This window comes from Oryctolagus cuniculus, chromosome 17, assembly GCF_964237555.1.
Source record: "Oryctolagus cuniculus chromosome 17, mOryCun1.1, whole genome shotgun sequence".
In the NCBI taxonomy this organism is placed as follows: domain Eukaryota; kingdom Metazoa; phylum Chordata; class Mammalia; order Lagomorpha; family Leporidae; genus Oryctolagus; species Oryctolagus cuniculus.
This window is the reverse complement of record NC_091448.1, coordinates 12184752-12208187: the sequence shown is the minus strand read 5'-3', so window position 1 is coordinate 12208187 and position 23436 is coordinate 12184752. Positions and strand designations below refer to the sequence as shown.

Sequence of the window (23436 nt, the reverse complement as noted above, 5' to 3'; positions counted from 1 at the left end):
TGCCGGCACTGCAGGCAGTGCCTTTACCCGCTACATCACAGCGCTGGCTCCTTCCATTCTGTTTTAAAACCATAATCCTCAGTTACGTAGGCACAGTTTTTTTTTTTTTTTTTTAATATCAGTCGATTATGTGTTCACCACTACAACTTTTAGCACAACTTGCGTTCTTTGTTTTGATCTCAGTATTGACTACTAAAATTTCAGCATTAAGTAGCTTTTTCAGGAAGGTCATGTAGTTATATTCATTGGATTTTTGCACGCTTGAAAGTCACCTTGGGCTGTCATATTTGTGGAAGAATAGCTTGTCTGGGCATAAAATTCTGTAGTCCTCCTTTCTTTCCCTGAACCTGTTGTCCCATTATATTTTGGGACTAAGAGTTTTCTCTAGTTATCTCTTTGTTGCTCGAATATTTTATCCTCAATTTTTTTTCAAGAGTGGTTAGGGTACTATAGTTGTTGAGTTTTCCATTTTTGAACTTACAGTATTGTAGGCCATTCTTTTTCCTTTACTGGAATCAGCTTTTCTGAGCATACAGTATAATATGTCTATATCTGTATCTATATCTATATCTATATCCACACATGTGCGCACATACACACACACACAGATTTCCAACAGTTTGTGGAAAAATTGTAATTAAAAGGAAAAACACAGGGGCTGTCATTGTGGAGTAGGGGTTAAGCCTCTGCCTGCAGCACCGGCATCCCATATGGATACCGGTTTATGTCCCGGCTTCTCCTTTTCTGATCTAGCTCTCTGCTTGTGGCCTGAGAGAGCAATGAAGGATGACCCAAGTGCTTGGGCCTCTGTGCCCATGTGGAAGACCCAGAAAAGAATCCTGGCTCCTGACTTTGGATTTGTTCAGCTCGGGCTGTTGTGGCCATTTGGGGAGTGGGCTGATGGACGAAAGTCCTCTCTCTCTCTCTCTCTCTCTCTCTCCCTCTCTCAGTCTGTGACTCTGTCTCTCAAATAAATAAATATAATAATAAAATATATTTTAAAATATAATAATAAGTAATTATTAAATAATAAACAATTGTTAAATAATAACAAAAGGAAAAACATACAAACTTTATTTTTCAATAAAAGCTCCATCAAGTTCAATACTCTTGAAAATGATGACACCAGCTATTTCATCAATCTCTAAAGAACTTGAAGTCCTGGAAATTTAAATAACGTCAATACAGACTTTTTTACATTATTACCACTGCTTTCCCAAGCACATTACCAAGGAGCTGGATCAGAAGTAGAGCAGCCAGGACTCAAGCTGGTGCTCATATGGGAGCCAAGCGTCACAGGTGGCAGCTTAACCCATTGTGTTGCAACACCGGCCCCTCCCCAAGTTCTCTTTTTCCTGTTCATGTTAAAGATTTCTTTACTTGCAAGAGTTACAGAGAGAGAGAGAGAGAGAGAGAGAAAGAAAGAGAGAGAGAGAGATAGGGTGGGAGGGAGGGAGAAAGGAATCTTCCATCCATTGCTTCATTCCCCAGAGGGCTACAATGGCCAGGGCTGGGCCAGACTGAAGCCAGGAGACCTAGAAAGCTCAGACACTTGGACCATCTTCTGCTACTTTTCCTGGGGTATTAGCAGGGACTTGGGTCAGGAGTGGAGCAGCCCATGTGGGATGCCCGCATTGCAGGAGCTGGTACATCACGATGCCAGCCCCTTGATGCAGTTTTTTATAATTGTCCAGACACATTTTCCCCTCATCTTGCATGGGCTTAAAGGGGCAGCTGTGTCTAAATCTACTATTTATACTGCATAATAGTCATGAATTCTCCTTGAGTCCTTTTTTGCTTTTCAGTCTGTCTCACTCTGAGTTTCGGTTCGGGCCGCAGGTATTTGGTGTTGTATGTACTTTTCTGTACTTGAGATTATTATAGGGATGAAGTAGGAGTGCTTTACTGGAGAAAGTAATTTTGTTTTTTAAAATCTTGGTGTCTGCTGTGTCTCTTGACATTGTATTCATGCTTTACACCTGGATTTGCTGTATGTACTAAAGGATTTTTGATTTGTGCATTTTTGGGGGGAGCTTTAAATTCTGTATTCTATCAGAGAGCATCAGCCCTGTTTTTCACTTTTCCAGTTTTATTCTCTCCCCTGAAGCCACTTTTGTCTGTATGGTTACCTTCTTTTTCCCTCATCCAGGCAGAAGAGGGGAATGTGAATAATACATCTTCAGTCTGTTTTTCTCTTAAACTGCACATTAGTAAATATGTCACTGCATTATGTCTACTCAGCAGTTCTGCCTCTGGGGTGTGTGGGCAAGTAGTGGATCTTAGCCCGCCAGGTCAGAATCTCTCTTTCACTTACCGACCACCTTTTGAAATTTAGGGCCAAGATATCACTTATTCCTTTCTGTTTGCTGCCAGCAAATGTTTTTCATAATGTTTTGTTTCCATTCATTTCACAATTTCCAGTTTCCCCTGCTATTTTTCCCAAGAAGTTCCAGGACCAGGATGTCCAGTTTGAGATACCGCTTGCCTTGGATTGCAGATATTCCTCTCTAGCTAAAGTCATTGCTGCAGAAGCTGGGTGACTGGTGTCAGGGTACTGGAGTAAGAGGAGCTTTGTACTAGGCATCCTCTAAGTCTCTCCAAACCCTTAAACTTTCATATTTCTATTTTCTTAACATCACAGCAGTCATCAATGAGTTGTAGGACAGATCTGCCCCTAGGGTTTCCAACTGTAGGCTTCTGCTCTTCCTCCTGCCTAGCCAGAAAATAGGGAGGGCCTCCCTACTGCTTATCTTTAACTCATTCCACACCAATGCTTGTAGAATAGATTTGGTAGTTTGGTTACCTTTGAAGTTGTTTTAATTAGTATTTTGTACCATAATTCTCGTTTTTCAGTGTGTTGTGCATTCTGTCACTTCTCTCGTTTTTGTTTCTGGTATGGAAGTTTCTTGTATTGAATTGTATTCATGAGAACTATTCACCTTCCATGCTGTGTTCTGACAGGTAGTGACTGTGTCCATCCCCTTCGTCTCTTTATACAGTTATTACAAGGTTTTCAAGTCATATTTGTTCACATTGATTTCACTGTGATATTGTTGCCAGGATTTCAAATAAATATTCCTGTGCCCGGAGCGACTTGGATATCTGGTGACTCCATCTTGGTCTTTCTCAGGGCCTGGAATGTCTCCTGTCACTTGGCCACCTACATGAAGGTTAAGTTGGAATGGAGACACCATCATCACACTATGATGTGTTTTAGTCTGTGATAGAGGGCTATGATTTCAGAACATTGAAACTTTACTGTTAAACTTCAAGTTCAGAATTTGTTAGGGGAAAACAGTTGGTAGAACAGGACCCTTATTCATCTCATTTTAACCTATAAAAATGGAAATTTCATGCAGGTCAGCATAGTAGTTCCTAGACAATAAAGCTGCCTTCTCAGCCAAACCAACCACCATGCAATCAAGCCCAGTATCTCAAGGAGCTACTCTATGCTATCAGAGGCTTGCACATTGGGACTATTCACATCCATTGTCACTGGCAGATATGGGTACAAAGCTGGTATCTATACCAAGTCCACAGCTCAATACTTTTGCAATAGGAAACTTGAAGTCCTCCCCTCTGTATGACAAGATCTTCAAAAAGTTCATGGAAACACATATAATGAAAAAACTATGCAGTATTTCCAGATATTTTTGTGCCAAAATAAACTTATTTCTAAGTTCCATTTCCTCAGACTTTTTGAAGTATTCTTGTGTTTAGGGCACTCTTTAGCCAGCCTTAACTAAGCAGGATCCCTGGTGGAGTGCATCTTCTTCTCTCTTTAGCATATATTATGGATCTGGACTCCCGTTGACCATTCAGTATTCATCCATGCAGGTGCTATCTGGTTTTACATCTTCTGTATGTTCCATAATTTACCACCTTGGTCACTGTTGACCCAGGTAAACATTATTGTTGACCAACCAAAATTATCTAGTAGTCCAAAGTGTGGTTGATATAGTACTTCATGTTTATCTTTCAGATGTACTCAGAAGTAAAGGGCCAAATTATAAGACTCAAAGGAAGTCTTTTAACATTTACTTATGTGGAAGAACCTAGAGAAAAGTAGAACCTTGAATTTCAACACAGATCTAGCTGTATTAAAAGAGAACCCTAGGGGCTGGTGCCATGGCTCACTTGGTTAATCCTCCACCTGTGGTGCTGGCATCCCATATGGGCACCGGTTCTAGTCCTGGCTGCTCCTCTTCCAGCCCAGCTCTCTGCTGTGGCCCAGGAAGGCAGTGGAGGATGGCCCAAGTGCTTGGGCCCTGCACCCGCATGGGAGACTGGGAGGAAGCACCTGGCTCCTGGCTTCGGATTGGCTCAGCTCCGGCTGTAGCAGCCATTTGGGGAGTGAACCAACGGAAGGAAGACCTCTCTCTCTCTCTCTCTCTCTCTAACTCTACCTGTCAAATAAAAAAAAAAAAAAAAGAGAGAGAGAGAGAGAACCCTGACCAGAGAGTGCTGACAGTGAGGAAATGTAGGCAAGACCAGAAAGGGCACATAACATTGAGAAGTTAGCCACATGGTATTGAACTGAGAAGAGGTGCTTGAGCTACTTCATTCTAAAAGGCTACAGCAGCCTTGGGAATCATTTAGCAACAGGCTCTAGAAGCATAACAAACTAAAAATAATTTATGAACATCTATCTTTAGGCTTGAAATTCCATTATTACTATTTCATTTTTTCCCAGATTTTTGAAGATGAATAAGCTAAATTTTGAACATGGGAAGTATCACTGAACTTTTCAAATGACTCATTTTAGAAAGTTACTACCAGGCCGGCGCTGTGGCTCACTAGGCTAATCCTCCGCCTAGTGGCGCCGGCACACCAGGTTCTAGTCCCAGTCGGGGCGCCGGATTCTGTCCCGGTTGCCCCTCTTCCAGGCCAGCTCTCTGCTGTGGCCCAGGAGTGCAGTGAAGGATGGCCCACGTGCTTGGGCCCTGCACCCCATGGGAGACCAGGAGAAGCACCTGGCTCCTGGCTTTGGATCAGCGTGGTGCGCCGGCCGCAGCGCGCTGGCCGCGGCGGCCATTGGAGGGTGAACAAATGGCAAAGGAAGACCTTCCTCTCTCTCTCTCTCTCTCTCACTGTCCACTCTGCCTGTCCAAAAAAAAAAAAAAAAAAAAAAAAAAAGTTACTACCGACAATCTAGCACTGTGGCCTCTGCCTGAAGCCAGCATTGCCAGCATCCCATATGGGCACCAGTTCGTGTCCTAGTTGTTCCTTTTTTGATGCAGCTCTCTGCTATGGTTTGGGAAAGCAGCAGAAGATAGTCCAAGTGCTTGGGCCCCTGCACCTATGTGGGACACCTGGAAGAAGCTCCTGGCTTTGGATCAGCCCTGCTCCCGCCATTGCAGCCACTTGTGTAGTGAACCAGTGGATGGAAGACCTTTCTTTCTGTCTCTCCCTCTGTCTGTATCTCTGCCTCTCAAGTCAATAAATAAATCTTTTTAAAAGGCAGCATCAGAGAGAGAGAGAGAGAGAGAGCGAGCTTCTGTCCTCTGGTTCACTCTGCAAATGGCCACAATGGCCACAGCTGTGCCAGTCCAAAGCCAGGAGCTTCTTCTGGGTCCCCTGCACAGGTGCAGGGGCCCAAGGACTTGGGCCATCTTCTGCTTTCTCAGACCACAGCAGAGAGCTGGATCAAAAGAGGAGCAACCAGGTCTCAAACCAGTGCCCATATTGGGATGCTGGCACTGCAGGGACCACAGAACCAGCTCTAAAAATATTTTAAAAAGTTACTACACACAGGTGGGCACTGTGGCATAAAAGGCTATGACTCTGCCTGCAGTGCCCGCCTTCCATATGGGTACTGGCTGATTTGAGTCCTGGCTGCTCCACTTCTGATGTAGCTTTGTGCTGATGTGCCTGGGAAAGCAGCAGAGGATGGTTCAAATAACTGGGCCCTTGCACTCATGTGGGAGACCTGGAAGAAGCTCCTGGCTCCTGACTCTTGGCTTTGGCCTGGTCTAGCCCTAGTCATTGTGGCCACTTGGGGAGTGAACCAGTGAATGGAAGATCTCTTTTTCTCACCGCTCCTTCTCTCTATATATGCTTTTCAAATAAATAAAAATAAATCTCAAAAAAAAAGTTACTACATAAGGTATTATTACTAGAGCCTGGAACAAGCCAGCATCCTGCTAACCTCCGGCTAGTTCTAGTGTGTATGTGTGTTTTCTTGGAGGAAAACTTTGCAATTCTCTGCCCAGTTCTATGGTCTTGCTACTTTCCCATGGAATAATGTAAAGCATTTTGCTTTCTACTGATTTTAAGTCGCACTTCTCCTTTCAGTTTTTCTGAGACTCTTCTGATCTCAGTAGAACTTCCTGCTTCATCTCCTTCCCTTCAGTATGTTACATACTTGGCTGATTTTGACTAGTTTATAATTTTATTATAATGATTCTTGATAATATAATACCAGCTAGAATTAATAACATGTCCAGGGGGCAGGCGCCGTGGCTCACTTGGTTAATCCTCCGCCTGTGGCACCAGTCCCATATGGGTGCCAGGTTCTAGTCCTGGTTGCTCCTCTTCCACTCTAGCTCTCTACTGTGGCCCAGGAAGGCAGAGGAAGATGACCCAAGTGCTTGGGCCCTGCACCCGCATGGGAGACCAGGAAGAAGCACCTGGCTCCTGGCTTCGGATTGGCATAGCTCCGGCCGTAGCAGCCATTTGGGGGGTGAACCAACGGAAGGAAGACCTTTCTCGCTGTCTCTCTCCCTCACTAACTGCCAAATAAAAATAAATAAAAATAAATATTTATTTAAAAAAATGTCCAAGAACTAAAAGTATTCCAACTTAATAATTCATGTATTTGGCTGCCTGAAAAAAATGCTGTAATATCGATAACATTTTCAATTTTTTCTTCTGTTGGGATTGACATAGTTGTGTGAATCACAGAATAAAAATACACATTTATTTAAATAATCAAAGAAAAATTTTAAAAGCTACTTAGTGTTGTGTATATTTTAGAAAGTTTTTATACTATTTTTTCTATATATTGCCAAGGGTAGTATAATACAGGGGGGAAATCCCTACATTTTAAATAAACATAAATTCACTGTTACACATTTTTGTTCTCATGCAAAATCTATTTTCCATAATATTTAGTTTGTTCTAATAAGTGTGTATGTTCAAGAGTTAGCATACTTTTCATTCTTCTAAATAGCATACTACATTTGTTGTTAAAAATTTATTGTTGGTTTTGCATAAGAAAAATCATACTAAGAAAACATGTTGAAACCTATGTTTTAAAGCAAACTCAAAATGTGTTTTGATTCTTGATTTTCAGTTGGGGGTGAGAAAATCCAAATTTAATAAGAAAATCACTTGTGAAATTTAGTGCAGCGTGCATGCCTGGAGAAATGCATGCTATAGCTTTAAGATAAGGTAGTCTGATGATTCATTGCACGAAACAAGATCGATTTGGAACAGGCGCCTACTGTTAGCTTTTTTTGAAGATGGATTCTCACGCCGAAAATAACATAACATATTCTAGATAACAGCAGTTTTTCCCCCTGAAATCCACCAAAACTGAAGAAAAATCCAAGTGACTGTTCTTAGCAGCTGTGTGGCCTGGAGTTCACTGGGGAAGCTGGCTTCCTGCAGTCCCCTATTCATCACCTGCTTCAAAGACAGCCTAGCTGGCTATAGTTTGCAGGCCAGGTAGGGTGCCATTGTGCACAGTCTGGGAGGATTAGTATCAAAGCTGCGGCAACCAGGCCCTTGGTCTCGGGCTGCCATTCAGTCTAGCAGGGAGAGGCTAAGACTGGCCAAGGTCACAGTCTCCAGTGTGGAGTGGACTGGGAAAGGATCCTGAGAATAGAATGCTTTTTATGAAATCATGGCGCAAGCTTGCAGCACAGCAGGTGCCCTTCTGGAAGACATAACATCTGTTTATGTTGGTATACCGTAGCTGACAACGAGATAATAGAGCTTTGAAATTTATCATTTTATTTTTAAAAAGACAACTGTATATACAATAATCCAGATGCGTATTTAGCTCAAATCTTTTATTTGAAAATCATAAAGAAAACTGACCGATTTAATTGCTGCTTTTTACGTGTATATATTTAAGCAGAAAGCAAAGCGTACTGACTGTTAACCATTTACAACCATTGCTGATCAGTGATACTCGAATTCTTGGGGAGGAAATACCTAGCCTTCCACATATATTTTTTTTCAAGTTCAGACATTTGTGTCAACAGATTGCACAAGGATTTATTGAATATGCCCAACTGTCTTGAATATTAGGAGATTTGGATAAAATCTCCCTTCCACCAAATGAGAATATTTCAAGGGTGAGGTAACAATGACGCAAAAATAAAATTTTCAACTTGGACAAATTAGAGAAAAATTAAGCTGTACATGAGTTGTCATGACGACAAGGATGTTCTGTTGATGAACTGTCCTCCTCATTGTCCAATCAGATAGTAGAGCTGAAGCTGGAGCATGAACAGGAGAAGACGCACCTATTACAGCAGCATAACGCAGAGAGGGGTAGCCTAGTCCGAGACCATGAACGGGAAATTGAAAACCTGGAAAAACAGCTTCGCGCTGCCAATATGGAGCACGAAAATCAAATTCAAGAGTTCAAGAAACGAGATGCACAGGTAATTATCAATAATATTTGATAAAATGGGGTTCTATCTTTAAAAAGTCATCAGCGTTTAATGTCTTCTTCTTATTCTTATTGATGCACGCTGTTTGATCATTTGCAAAACTGACATAAAAATGTGATTTTTTTTGTTTTCCCCACCCCCCACCCCCCGTTTTGGGGATGAATAAGGCTTTAACTACAGAAACCACAGGTAGCCAGATTAAAAATCCCATGGCGCGCTATAACTTGGCCCCTTTTTTATAATCTTGTCTCAGTTCCTTTCATGATGGATTTTTTTTAAGGTATCTACCCCTTACCCCTCCCCTCAGCCTCAGAAAATCCCTATGAAATATATCAGCCTGTCTCCTTTCTTTTTGTTTTAATCTCTGTAGGTAATCAAGCAGCTGTTTTAATATTTGCTTTTCCTTCCTAGTGTTGCTTTTTATCATTAGACCATCTATTTTATTAGATCACTCAGTTGGTAATTGATAACAATGAGACCAGAGAAGGACTATTTCCCATCAGCTCTGTGCTTTCTCCTGCATGCACATACACATGCCTCCTAGCCTCCATCTCTGTAGTCCCTGTTGGAAGCCATTTGGCAGAATAACCCCCAGCTGTGGTAGCATTTGACTCTTCAAACTTATGGATGAAATGTGCACTGTCAGCATGGAAAATTATCTTTATAAAATTCAGATGAAAAAAATCTTATTGGGTATGTATCTTTGTGGTACAATACATTCTTTAGGGTATATATAATCAAGGGCCTTTGGTGTATCCTCTTGAGATTGCTGTGAAATTTTATTAAAGAAAAATTTAAGAGCAATTGATAATAATGACAAGATAATTTTCTTTTCTAATGGAACCATATCATATACTAGGTCTGCATACCTCGTTTCTCATTGAAGTCTGGCCATATTAACCACACCACATAAGCTTCTTTTCTTAGTTATCCTTCCTCCAAATATAATATCATTTTCAAAAACAAAATAAATCATCTGTATTTCTCTATGTTTAGATAATTTTACAATTATCTAAACATAAAAATGCTACTACTTAAATAAGATGTGGATTTTTTGAGTGGAGAGCGGGAGGCGGTCAGGCAGAGAACAGGAGTTGTTGGTTATTTTTCATTTGACCTTGAGTTGTCTTTTATTTTCAGAAAATTACTGGTACAGTAGGAATATGCTCCGAGCAGGTGTTTTTTTTTTTTTTTTTGGTCAATAATTTATAGGAAAATATTTTCAATTTCTTTTATGGTGGGTTGCTCACTGAAAAGGTAGACATTGTAGTAACCATGGCACCAGAACAGTCAGGTGGTTCCAGTAAAATCAATATGTATTATACTTTTGCCATCAACCTATTAGAGCCTTTACAAAATATATATGCTCATCTTTTGATTGTTAGCCATAAAATTTTTTAGGAACATTTACAAACTTATAATCTCCTTCAAACATGATGTGAAACCCTACCATTGTCTTCCTATGGTAAGAGATACAGGGTCTGAGTCAGTATAGGATCTGTTTGCAAAGTAGAATTGAATAATGGATACAATAAAATACATTAATTTACATAATTTCCTATGATTTGGGGACTGTTGTAGACAGCTGACACAAGTAGAGGCCAAATTTAGAGGAAATCTTTGTGCTTTTGCATATGTCGAATCTGCCATTTAGGGTGCGGTTCATCCAATCATAACAAAAGGAAAATTTTATAACTATCCCATTTAATTAAGCCACAGAGAGAGTATAATGAGGTCACTAATTGAATTTCTTCTTATTGAAATATTGCATATGAGGCTATATGACTTCTTCAAATGCTGTAGTTTAGGATATTGAGGTGTATTTCTCATATTTTGTGTCTTTCTTGGAGCGTTTGAATAATTGGAATTGCTGTCATGGGAATGCCAGTAAGCAATGGAAACAGGCTCAATGCATCTTGGTCATAACAAATTTTGCATGTATTGTAACTTAGTTGTTTTTAGAGAATATAGTTTTTTAAAACTTACATCGTTCATTTCTATAAAAAATCTTAGGTGTGTCAAATGCTAATAATTTGTATTTATCTGTGGTTACTCATTGTGGATGTTAATTCCAAAACTCCTTCAGGTAAGCCTTAAAATTTTAAGTTATTTATATTCATAATTGTGTTCTAAACAACCTAGTATATAATATCTTTTAGGTGCTGGATTGTATTCACGAATTTCAAAAAAAAAAGTAGGCATGCTTTTCAAAATAGATCTTGTTATCACATCAGTGTGTTGTAGATTGGTGCAGAACAAACTCATGTATCTTAAATATTAGATTGTGTAATTTTTGATTTGAGTTTCAGAGATTTGGTTTTCAGTTACTCTTTGGCTGCTTTGGTCAGCAGTGGAGGCCATTTTGTAAAAAGGACTATTTGAAATACTAAACCAAAAGAGGGCCAGTGCAAGATCGTTTTTGGGTAGCATGGCTTTGTTTGCTGCTTTTCTTCCATCGGATGCTTAAATGACAGTGTTCTAAAAATCTGTTTTTGGCTCCTAAATATATTAAACAGTGTATGCTAATAAGAAAGTAATTATTATAGTTACCTGTGTTAAGGTGAATCGTACTAACTAGGAACTCCGTTTGGTCAAAATGTTTTATAATTATTACAGCCTAGTTATTCTATTGATTTCTATTTTATAGAAAAATGATGATATATAACTAAGGGCAATTAATCATTTTCCTCATTTTATTTGGTATAGTTGACTCGTTATTCTATGTATTATATCTTTTCATAATACTTTGATTCAGTGGCAGGATATATTGTGCTGTGATACTTACGTGTGGAAATGCATATTACATTTGAAAAATGTAATATGAAAAATTTTCAGTCTAACCTAAGGTCACAGTGTTCAAGAAAAGCATCCAGTTCAATAGAAATCAAGGCATATGGAAATTTATAACCTCATGTTCAATATTTATCATTTACTAGTCCCTGTTATTGAAATTATTTTAGAGAATGATTTGACTGATTCAGTCAAATTTTCATTGTAATGAAAATTTATAAATACCATCCTAGGAAGTTTCTTCTAACATGATCATTGTATATGTAATTCTCATTTTGCTATTGAACAGTAAAAATATATTGAAAGAATTTCTGCAGTTTATCTTGTTGAATTGGAAGAAAAATAGAACCTAGTTTCCTTGGTCACGTAGTTGTGTTTTAGGACCTTGCACCATTTAGGAATTGCTTGGTCTTTTACGTTTTTTGCCTGAGTGAGTGATGTGTTATGAATACTGTAGAAACCATTAGAGACAGCCTTGGTGATCCACCCCAGAGATAGTGTCACCATCTTAGGACAGCTATGTGATCTGTTGCTGTATAGACAAAGGAGTCAGGATAACCATCAGCCACCATGACCCACCATCAGCATCATAAAAATAAAGTACTGTGTCCTCCTAGGCGGTATCAGTGATGTTTACAAATGTACTAAACTTGGCTTTTGTGTATCACACACCAGGTCTTGCAGAACATTGACATCTAGTTGTCTTTGATTCCCTAAAGTGAGAATCATGATTCTAATATGAGCAATTTTTACATATTAAATAGACAGATCTTCTCGATTTTGCCCTATTTATTCACATTAAGAAGTTGAGCTTATCTTTGATTTTAAAATTTAGAATTTCCAGTAGTTCTCTTCTTTCTCTCTTCTATTTAAAAGTTTTCCTATTTATAAAGACAATTTTAGTTTTTAAAATTATAACTCAATAACATTACCTTCCATGATGTTGAAAATATGGACAAAAAATAAATATAAACTTGATGCAGATGGTAGGTAATAGATGAAGCATTGCTTATCATCCATCAAAGATTATCCAAAATGGAAATTTAACAATATATATATAGCCTTCACTTTATTGTTATATCTTTGTACAAGGTCTTTGGGTTTTCTTTTGAAACCATTTGGTTTTTATTTCTTTATATGCCAAATAAGAAAGGATATAAAGTGTCATTTTGTAATAAATATGTGCCAAAAATAACTAAGCAATAAATTATATTAGCCACACTAGAAAATCTATACTTAAAACATTATGATAGTTACAGGCAAGTTGTAGCTCCAAGCTTGCTGGAAGCCACAGCAAAGAGGGCAACATGGTGAATTGGGTGATTCTGACTATGTCATGAAAAAAATCATAGCAGCTTTATTTTCCTAGTTCTCAGTCTGAGGGTAATTTATGATATGGGACTTAATATAAAGGACATTGACCAATATAACTGATAATATTCTGTGTATGTTAAAACATTTGGACATACAATCTGATGGCAAAACCTTAGACTCTTAAAGTGCTCTCAGAAGATGTAATTAGCAGATTTTATTTGAGTGGGCCAAAATTTCATTTGAATTTATTAAGGACATCATTATTCTCAAATAAAACGGCAAAGCTGCCCTGAGAAGATCCTGTTTTGCAGATTATGAGTCATAAGCATGTGTATGTTAAATAACAAGCCCACCAAGTTCAGTACTATCTTTTATCACTATGCCAGGAATTCTTACAAAAGTTCTGTGGGAAGTGAAACTCAGAAGTGTAGCTAAGATTATGAACAGTTGAGAAGTTAATGTCCTAATAATAATTTCCTAGTGTGTTGCTCTCTTGCTTATATTGGATTCTCTTCTCCTTTGAATTTATACTATGATAAACTCTAATAAGAAATGAAGCCTAGGAGTAAAAGATACTTGTTCCTGTTCTGCCTTCATAACCAAAATAGTATTTCATCATCATTAACCTTTGTGTGCTTCTTTTTATTTATTTGGATCCCGTTGTACTGGTAACTGGGAAAAACCAAACTCTGTAGCTAATATCCCCGCCCCCCGCCCCCTCCAGCCTAGTGAGACATTGTTGCTAATGCTGTCCTGTGTCTCCTCCCCTCCTCTCCCTGGTGACACACACAGGCACAGCAGAGCAACTCCTATACTCCAGCTGTGTCTACACTGCATGTTGATCATTATCATTACCAGCCGGCGCTGCGGCTCACTTGGCTAATCCTCTTCCTGCGCTGCCTGCAGCCTGGGTTCTAGTCCTGGTTGGGGCGCCGGATTCTGTCCCAGTTGCTCCTCTTCCAGTCCAGCTCCCTGCTGTGGCCCGGGAAGGCAATGGAGGATGGCCCAAGTGCTTGGGCCCTGGCTCCTGGGTTTGGATACGCATACGCACAGTGCGTCGGCCGTAGCAGCCATTTTGGGGGTGAACACGCACAGTGCGTCGGCCGTAGCAGCCATTTTGGGGGTGAACCAACGGAAGGAAGACCTTTCTCTCTGTCTCTCTCTCTCACTGTCTAACTCTGCCTGTCAAAAAAAAAAAAAAAAAAAAGATAATTATCATTACCCTGATCCCTGATATTCTGAGTTATTTGCGTTAGGTAGAGAGCAGAATGGAATTAAGTTGTGTTTTAAATGCTGAGTGGGTTTTTCTGCAACGTACAAAATTTAATGTCAGGCATTAGAAGATTGTTGGACATTTTTAATGTTTCACTTTATAAAAAACTTTATCAGTGAACTTCTGGAAAAATCAAGCAATACAATTTTTGATTTTCTTTAGATGAACTTTTAAAGGATGATCTAAGTGCTGTATTCAAGATAGCCCAAGAACTTTCTGTAAACATTAAAATATAAATAGAAGTTTTCCTAATTAGGCCATTTAGGTAACTCTGTGGAGGAAACACTGTATTTTTCTGACACCAAATGTATAGATCATACAGAATTTTCCACATAGAGGTGGCAAAACTTCTCATATTTTGACACTGAAGCACTGATTCAATGATCTTGTTATATTAGTATCCATTTTCTAGTATTAGTATTCATTAGTGTGTGTCTGATATTATATATGAATTTAATAATATATTTATACTATTTATAAAGCAATAAAATTAATATTTATGAGAATACTCTTTCTTATTTACTTAACTAAGAAAAATATAGGAGAATGTCATTTAATTGAAGCTCACGTTTTTTGTAAGTCACAAGCTTTCTTTATCCATTATAATTTTAAGATCTTGTAATTATTTTCACAAAAATAACATATACATCTATAATTATAAATACTTCCACTTGGTCCTTAATATGGAGAAAATTACATTGTTTAAGAAACAAAAATACAGGCTGAGACAAGAAAATTGATTTCTCTAAGAATGATCCACTTGCAGAAGTATTATACAGTGTATCTTTAGTCCTGTGCATAGTTTTTAAATGTGGCAGTTACCATGGAAACCACATTCTATGGCATGTGGTCCACTTTTAGATAAAGAGTATTCCTTTTAAAGACAAACCTTCTAAATAATAACATGAAGCATTCTGTTTGAATTATTAACTTCATGTCAACTAATAATAATTGCATTAAAATCTGTCTTTTGTTCTCATTATACCTAATAGATTTCTTTAAAAATGTTAAAATTCTCTTCAAGAAGAGGTAATTAAATGCAGGATATACTTTAAATAGAAAGTATAATGTGATCACTCCACAGTGGTGAAAACTGGGAGAATTGCAAGAAACCACGAGAATATTCTGTATACAGAATATTCTGCCAGACATGCGGCATTTAGTCATGTTAGATTCCAAGAATCTGACAATAAAATAGTCAGATTAAGTAATCTAAATGGATGACCACATCAAATTATTTTCAATTTACAGATAAGGACCCTATGATTCAATGCCATTATCTTGCCCAAGATCACAGAACTGGCAAAGCAGTGCTCTTTCTTTATATTATAGCCTCTTCTAATAAAGAGTTACATGTTTTGGAAAGTCTGGACATGGCAAAAAGGAGCAGGATCACGTGTGAGTCTTTGCCCAGCACTGGAGAGTGACACTGACAGTCTTTGTTCCCTGCACTGAGATTTTCACAGCAATAGCAATTTGCATTTCTTCCAGTGACACTTGATGTTGCTGTGAAACCATAATTAATGCTGCTTGATTTCCAGTTTCAGTAAGCAGCACCATAAAAACAACACTGAATTTTTCCGTTTGTGGATGGTCAGCCCTAGCAGCATGCTTCCCAAGTGCTAAGTAAGCTCCCTGCTAGGACCTTTGTGTTGTGGATCTCAGGTAATTCTTCAGTACCTACGATGGTAGAACATTTTCTGTCTGGAAACTCTGCTCTCACCTTCTTACCTTTCCGGAGATTATCATTTTATCAGTGAGAAGGATTCATCAAAGCGTAACTACCCAAGGTGATGTGACCAGCAGGGTTGCTAGAACTCATGGCAAAGTCCCTGTCTCGTCTGCCTGCCTACAGATGAGCACATTGTCTCTGAGTTTCATTTATTTGCATAAATCTATTATATTTTCAATTTTGGATTGTCATTCCATTACTGGATTTAAAATTCCTCATTACTTGGGCTGTTTAAACCCAAATTAAGTTTAGCCAGTAGTTCCAACCTTTCTCCACAGCCATAAGCCATGTCTATGTGTCTCTTCGGAGGAAAATGAAACTCTGAAGAAATATGCATTTCTAAATATTTTCTTTGGAATATAATTTCTTCTCATACATTGCAGAATTTTTAGAATGGAAAAATGAGTATGCTTTGAAATGGGATCACTTTTGGTTTTCCCATTATTACTGAAATAACAAAGCATGCCCAGCGTAAGAATCCACCAAACTTTTAGGTCAGTGGGGCTACTAGTCTTTAAAAAACTGTGTGGGAATTTTCATTTAGTGCTGGCACAGACGGTTTATTCTGAGTGGTCTGTTATATTCACACAGTCATTTGGGATATTACATATAATCCATTGCTTCTCTGACATGAATTTTTAAATCTCAAAGAGTTCAACACTAATTTTTTACCTAAAGAAACCCAAATAAAGATCCTTCTGCATTACAAACACTATTCAAAATCTTCTAGGAATTAGGTCAATGATGATTTAATAATTCCAAACCTATTTTTCATAGAAATATAAGGAACAATTAAAAATGAGTTTCTATTAGATTTTTCTGACACAGTTTGTAGTTTGGTTCTAGAGGTACTTTTTTTAAATAAAAATTTTAAGATGAAAGTGTAAAAAATAAATACTCCAGATTGAATCATTATTCCCCATACTGAATGTCAATTCAGTTGACAAAAGGAATAAATCCTTTAGTTAGTTTTAGTGTATTATTCTTCCTTCTCTTCACTTCTACCTCAATGAAATGACTTAGAAAGTTGGCAGAAATTATCTTTGAGGAAATATTGGATGACTGACTCCTTTGAGGTCTTAGAAAAGTCATTTTTGGATTTCTGACTCAATCAGTTGTGTAAGACACAACCCTGATGTCTCCATTTGTATATCTGAAGTAATTTTTTTATGACAGAGAGGTTGAAGCCAAAGTGTAAGAAATGATTGGCAAAATGATGATATCATCAAATGTTCAAAGAGCTGGCAAATTGAAGCTTATTAAACTGTCATTTTGTCTTCCATTCTGGACTAATTGGAATCATGCCTAGTTGCATGATATGAGAGATGTTTAACACCTGAGCATTTTTCATGACAAAAATGACAGAAATTGATGTTAGGGAGACCTTAAACTCCTATTTGATTAGGAGAGCAAGGTATTACATGAAAATAATAGACTACTCTTATTTTAGTTTACAATTTGAGTATAGAAAATATTTGAAAATTGTCATTAAGTAGAAATTTTTAGATTATAAAATTGGTTGAATTGAGCCCCCAAATATTGGAATTAGTGCGTTATTGTGAAAACTGACATAATGTTTTTCAGTTGAAATAAATGTTAGCATTCAATGACAGATTTTTTACTTGTTTTAATAACTATTTTAAAGTATTTCTCAGCCTCTCTAGTACTTTTATATATTGGTATTCTGGGAGGTGGAGAATGATCACAAGAACTGAGAGGGAAACGATGCTCAACTAGACTTTCAGAGCTTGAAAGTGTGTGCTGTCTTCCTGGGACATTTTCATTTGGTTTGCTCAGGTGTGAAGTCAGGGCATGAAAGGAATAGTGATATTTGAGTTAATGGGATCCTCCGAGAATGAAAGTGGCTGGATCATGTGGCCTGGATCTGGACTGATTTTTTGGAGGGGACAGTTGCAGTACAGCTTTGGTCTGGGGATATACATCCCTCATATTGTTGCTCTGTGATGCAGACTATCTGTTTAAAGGGAACCAACAGTCTAGCTAGTCCCAGTATCTCAGAACAAGGGAATTTCTAGCAGCACAATTTTAAAAAATGTTAAAATTAAACAAACAGCTGATTCATTCAAGTTTACTCTTAGTATTTATTAACAAAACAAACCTTAGGTCCTTAGCATCAATTGGGACCAAATTTATTTTGGTAATTTGCAAAGACACCATTGAATGTATGCAATGTTTACCAAATATTTCCTGAAAAGTTTTTTGATATATAAATGTTATCTTCACTTATTAGGCAAATTATATAATAGTTCTAGATTTGGTTTTATTATTGGCTTGTGCAGCAAGAGAAGTGAAGTGTGAGGGTTGAAGACTTTTTGCTCCCAGTTATTCAAGAATTACTTCGAAATTATCATTAGGCAAAACCCATGAGTTGAAGAGTTACATCATGTTCCAATCCCCTGGCCACCCAGTCAGTCCTGACTGTGTGTTGTTTCAGGCTGTGGATGAAACATGGAAATGGAGTCTTGCACTCTCACCTAAATAACCATTTCTAGTGACATACAATAGAATATCACCATCTATTGCCATAATGTTGATGTTCCTTAAAAATAAAATCTTTCAATGCAAGGACTAAGAGTTGTAGAGTAAATCTTCTCATGAAAATTTTAATTATTGTTAACAGTTCTCACTGCTCTTTGCAGTCTCATCATTTCGGATTGATATTGACAAAATGGAACTTAGTGACTTGAAAATTTTATGACTATAACCTTTCTGATAAGTTATAAAACCACTTGATTTCTTTGTAAGTTTCCATATCTAAAAATTACAAAGGATTATCTGTATGGAATTTTCCCATAAAGTCAACTATCTTCAACTTGATTCATTTATTCCATTAAGATTTTTTGAGTATCTATCTTGTTCCAGGCCTGGGGGCTCACTGTGACAGTGAGATTGGAAGGTAAATTGGAGTTCTCCTAAAGACAGATTATAAGAGAAGTTGTGCCTAGGGTAAGTAATGCCAGGACTATAGAAGCTAAGGCAGTAGCATTGGAGAAATTTGATTGTGTGTGTGTGTGTGTGTGTGTGTGTGAGAGAGAGAGAGAGAGAGAGGGAGAGAGAGACTGACTCAGAGACTCAGAGGAATGGCTTGTTGTGCCACAGGACATTTAGGTGTTAATGCCACTTAAGTCAGTGGAAATATAGGACTAGAGTTCAAAAGAACACTCTACTTCTCTGTTGAAAATAAAGTTTTGAGGATCTGAGTGTGGATATTAATGGATACTAACAGTGAAGATAAAATCTTCCACATATGGGGAAGAGAATGAGAATTGAAAACATTCAAGGCTTGTGGGAAAGTGGAGGAAATAGACCTGGACAACAGCAGAGAAAGTTGGCCAAGAGAGATAGGAAGAGAACCAAGAAAAAGTATTTCAGAAGCCAGGAAAGGCAGCTGGAATACCTAACACCTGGCGGCGCTGCGGCTCACTAGGCTAATCCTCCGCCTGTGGCACCGGCACCCCTGGTTCTAGTCCTGGTTGGGGCTCCAGTTCTGTCCCGGTTGCCCCTCTTCCAGGCTAGCTCTCTGCTGTGGCCCAGGAAGGCAGTGGAGGATGGCCCAAGTGCTTGGGCCCTGCACCCGCATGGGAGACCAGGAGGAAGCACCTGGCTCTTGGCTTTGGATTGGCACAGTGCGCTGGCTGTAGCGGCCATCTGGGGGGTGAACCAACAGAAGGAAGACCTTTCTCTCTGTCTCTCTCTCTCACTGTCTAACTCTGCCTGTCCAAACACACACACACACACACACACACACACAAGAAAAAACCTAACACCTGTGTTGTGAGAGTTTGAAATGGGTGTTTTTCAGTCACCCTGTCAGTGTGTGTTTTCAAGTTGTGTACTATGGCCCTGCTCTGTAGATGCACTGCTGCACCAGATGAGCAATGGCTCATGAAGACTGATTCCCACGTTGCACAATTCTGCCGTTGGCCGTGGTCTTTGAGATCAGGGAGTCTGTTAAAGAGCTTGACATCAGGAGACCCGGATGATGTAGCAACTTGGGCCGTAAGTGCAGAGTCTGGCATGATTTGTACACAGCACTAAACCAAGTCTATTTAGTGATGTAGGGAGGATCAACTACACTCCCAGCCCAGAGTCTCCAGTCCCATTGTTACTCCTGAGAGCAGTAAGGTTTCAGGTTCACAAGGAGTTTAACCAGAGGTCTAATAAAGGTTTTACCTCTCACCTAGAGAAGCAGGGACTGACTTTCAAGATCACCTAATGAGGTGGAAACATTTCTAATAGGAAACGAAACAAGTTTTGCCAGGACCTATGAGCCAATAGTTTGAGGAACTCACATCAGAAGGCTGACAGGAGATAAGGAGATCCACAGTTTGGAGGTGTGGAAGCTCTTCCAAAATGCCCACTTGTTACAGTCTGTCACAATGCTTCCACTCGAAACACTGCACCACTATACCTGCAATCTATTGTTTGCACAGCTTAAAGTATCGTTTAAGTAGAATTTGGGCTGAGCCAAGTTGTCTTTATTTTAGTTTTATTTAATGAATTTGCCTTGAGTAGGTGCTCATGAAAGCACTTAAAAATTCAAAATGGAAAAAAATGTATACAGTAAAATGAATGGTTGAGTAGGAAACTTAAATGCACTTTTAAGATGTAAATGGATAAAGGTACTGTATATACTAAAAAGAACAAACGACCTTTTTAAGAAGAAAATATACTTCCAAATATTCTTTTGTTTATCCCTTTGCTTGGTCCTCTTTGCTCTGTCACTGTGCTAAGAGGAGATGTACAGGAAAAAAAAAAAAAAAAAAAAAAAGCCAAGGCACGCCCCTGGAAAGGTTCCTGCCAGGCAAGTTAGCAGGTGGAGAAAGGCATGACCAGTGACATAACTGCTGCTACCTGATTATCTGCCTGCTACCTCCAGTCAGAAGACTGAGTGTGCTGAAGAACCAGGGAAGTTTCTCTACAAGGAAAGATCTGAACCATGTTTAGCTCGAAAGGAAAATAGCCCTTGTAGCCACCATATTATGAAGTTGTTTGTAATTAAATTGCTTTCATCAAGCTCAAGTCCATTACAGTGGAGAAATGGGAGTTCTGGTGCATGGAAGGGGAATGCAAGGAGAGGGAGGAGGGCCGCTGCAGGCAGGTAGCCTCCTAGTGTGTCGCTCCCCCTCTTCGCGGAGGAACGACACTAAACCCTGCCTAGGTTTCCTATCCGAGTCACGGCACCATTATGTCGCTCCCCCTCTTCGTGGAGGAACGACACAGGACCCTGCGCTGTTCTTTCGTCTGCTCGGCCCTCCCCGGGTTTGCTGCTGGTTCTTCCCGGGTTGGCTACCGACCCTTCCACCTCCGTGGAAGGGCGGTTCCCCCTGCCACTTTCCCCACTTCCGCGGGGGAGCGGCACACCGCCGGCCGGCTCTCAGGGGCTGCTCAGGTGTTCCTCAGGTGTTCCTGGTGCATGTTGTCTCTCTCCTCCTTTATAGTCCTCTTCCACCAATCCCAACTCTGCTACCCACAAGCCGAGTACGCTGCTCTCCTCCAATCAGGAGCAGGATCAGCTCCTGCAGGTCATCACTCAAGTTGGCGAGAGGCAGCTGTGTAGAAGCTGCTTACCCCTCTCCCAGCACCATATTGTGGGAGAGCAGATGCATAGAATAAGTCTTAATTCGAGTAACAGTCTAGTCCAAGTTGCTCCCCACACTAGTGGGGTGCTGCAGGGTAGTGGTGCTCAGAAGACTGGGACATCTGGAGGTGTGTGGCAAAGAGGCAAGAAAAAATTTGGATAGTGCAAACAAGGAGACTGGAAGATGCTTAAGGCAAACTTCACCTGCTTTGAAGTTTTGCCTAGGGTTTATAATGCCAGGACTCTAGAAGTGACATTCCCTCTGTGGGGAGCAGCCCGGACTGGACTGAGTTACTGGAATTAAGACTTATTCTATGCATCTGCTCTCCCACAATATGGCGCTGGGAGAGAAGTAAACAGCTTCCGCACAGCTGCCTCCAGTTCAACCAATAAACTGTAGGACTTGCTCCTGATTGGAGGAGAGCAGCGTACTCGGCGTGTGGGCAGCCGAGTTAGGATTGGCGGAGGAGGACTATAAAGGAGGAGAGAGACGGCATGCACGAGGGAACATCTAAGGGGAACATCTAGCTGAAGGAACACCCGTGCAGCCCCCGAGAAAGCCGGCCGGCGGTGTGCCGCTCCCCTGCGGAAGTGGGGAATGTGGCCAGGGGGAACTGCCCTTCCACGGAGGTGGAAGGGATAGTAGCCAACCCGGGAAGAACCAGCAGCAAACCCGGGGAGGGCCGAGCAGACGAAAGAACAGTGCAGGGTCCTGTGTCGTTCCTCCACGAAGAGGGGGAGCGACACCCTCCCTTAGGAAGTTGAGTCCCAGGCTGCTTCTACATCATAGCAAACCTGGGGAGGGGGAGGGAAAGGGGGTGCCAAGCAGAGTGATTGCTGGTGGGGTCCTCTGGCCTCAGATTGGGGGTTTGTTGCATACTGAGAAAACTAGTTTGTCTGGGTTGAGGGGCAGCCCCTTCTTTCCAGGTCTGTTGCCCAATCCTGCTTGAGAATGTCATTCCCTCTCTCGTATTCCATCCCTAGCCCCAGCCCAAGCACCCCATCTGCTGAGCTGCCTCATGGGTATCCTTCCAAGACTGTGCTAAAAGTCAGCTATCAGAAACAAATAGGTGTAAACGTCAGTGTTTGACCAGGGTGGGCATGTGAGAGTGCAGCCTAACAAAGGGGCAGTGCTTGCGTAGCAGCTGTGGCTCCAAAAGTGCGGAAATGCATCATCCACTTTTTAAAGTGTGGTTATTCTCATTAAAATGTGTTTTTGCTATATATAGAAATATGAACCTTAGAAGTGACCTCATTTTAATTTTTCTATGTTATCATTTAGTTTTGAGAAAGGGAATTGAGCCAATATTGTGTTAGAAATGTTCACGTGTTTTCTGGGAGGGGGTAGCTATTATCTAAGTTTCTACCGACAGAAGGATGGACCCAGACTGTGACGCTCTTACAAAAGGACTATGACTTGAACCCACATATTTCTGACTTCAAGCTCGTGAACTCTACCACTGGTGCCTGATCATGGCCCTAAGTTACAGGCAGATCCATTGGTGGGAAAGCCTTTTTCTTTTTCTTTTTTCTTCCTACAACTCTCTAGAGACTTGTGGTTAACATTCATGAATATTGTGAGGCTAATTTCACAGAACAAATCAAATTGACATGTCAGAACTATGTAGAAGGGCAAATACTCTAAACTCCTCCCTCTGAGTCTTAGTAAAGTGTCCTCCAGCATTTTACACAAGTATTACAGCGCTTTCTTTTTGAGTAGGCATTAATGTCATAGTGTAGTTATGGCTGCAGTTTTTCCCTTAAGCAACTCTTTCTTTTCTGAACTCTATGGCAGCCCATGGTTGTTTAGATTGAGCTCAGGAATGTTTTTAAACATTAATTTGGTTTGACATGACTTGGTGCACAAATTAATTATTCAGGCACATATTGTTCCATGTACATGAAAAGAATGAAACTGTAGTGAATCGCATTCTAACTACCACATGTGAATTGTAATGGTACTAGCAATCAGACTATTAAAGAACAAAAGCTGGCAACATATAGTCACTCAGAATTGGGCTGGTCCCACAAAATTAGCATAAATATGTGGAGCAATCAGAATAGTTTTGGACTTCCTAGGAAAGTGTCCCTATTCTTATCT

The 23436-nt window shown here is 39.8% G+C and overlaps 1 protein-coding gene across 28 annotated transcripts in view; it reads left to right on the top strand.

Annotated features, from left to right (window-relative positions):
* The window catches only part of CEP112 (centrosomal protein 112), a 521685-nt gene that overhangs the window by 232933 nt on the left and 265316 nt on the right, over positions 1 to 23436 (top strand). For all 28 annotated transcript variants that reach the window (XM_051825862.2, XM_070060425.1, XM_070060419.1 and 25 more), the window contains one exon: positions 8433 to 8615. In XM_051825862.2, coding sequence (XP_051681822.2) covers positions 8433 to 8615 — 183 coding nt within the window. The remainder of the gene's footprint in view (positions 1 to 8432; positions 8616 to 23436) is intronic.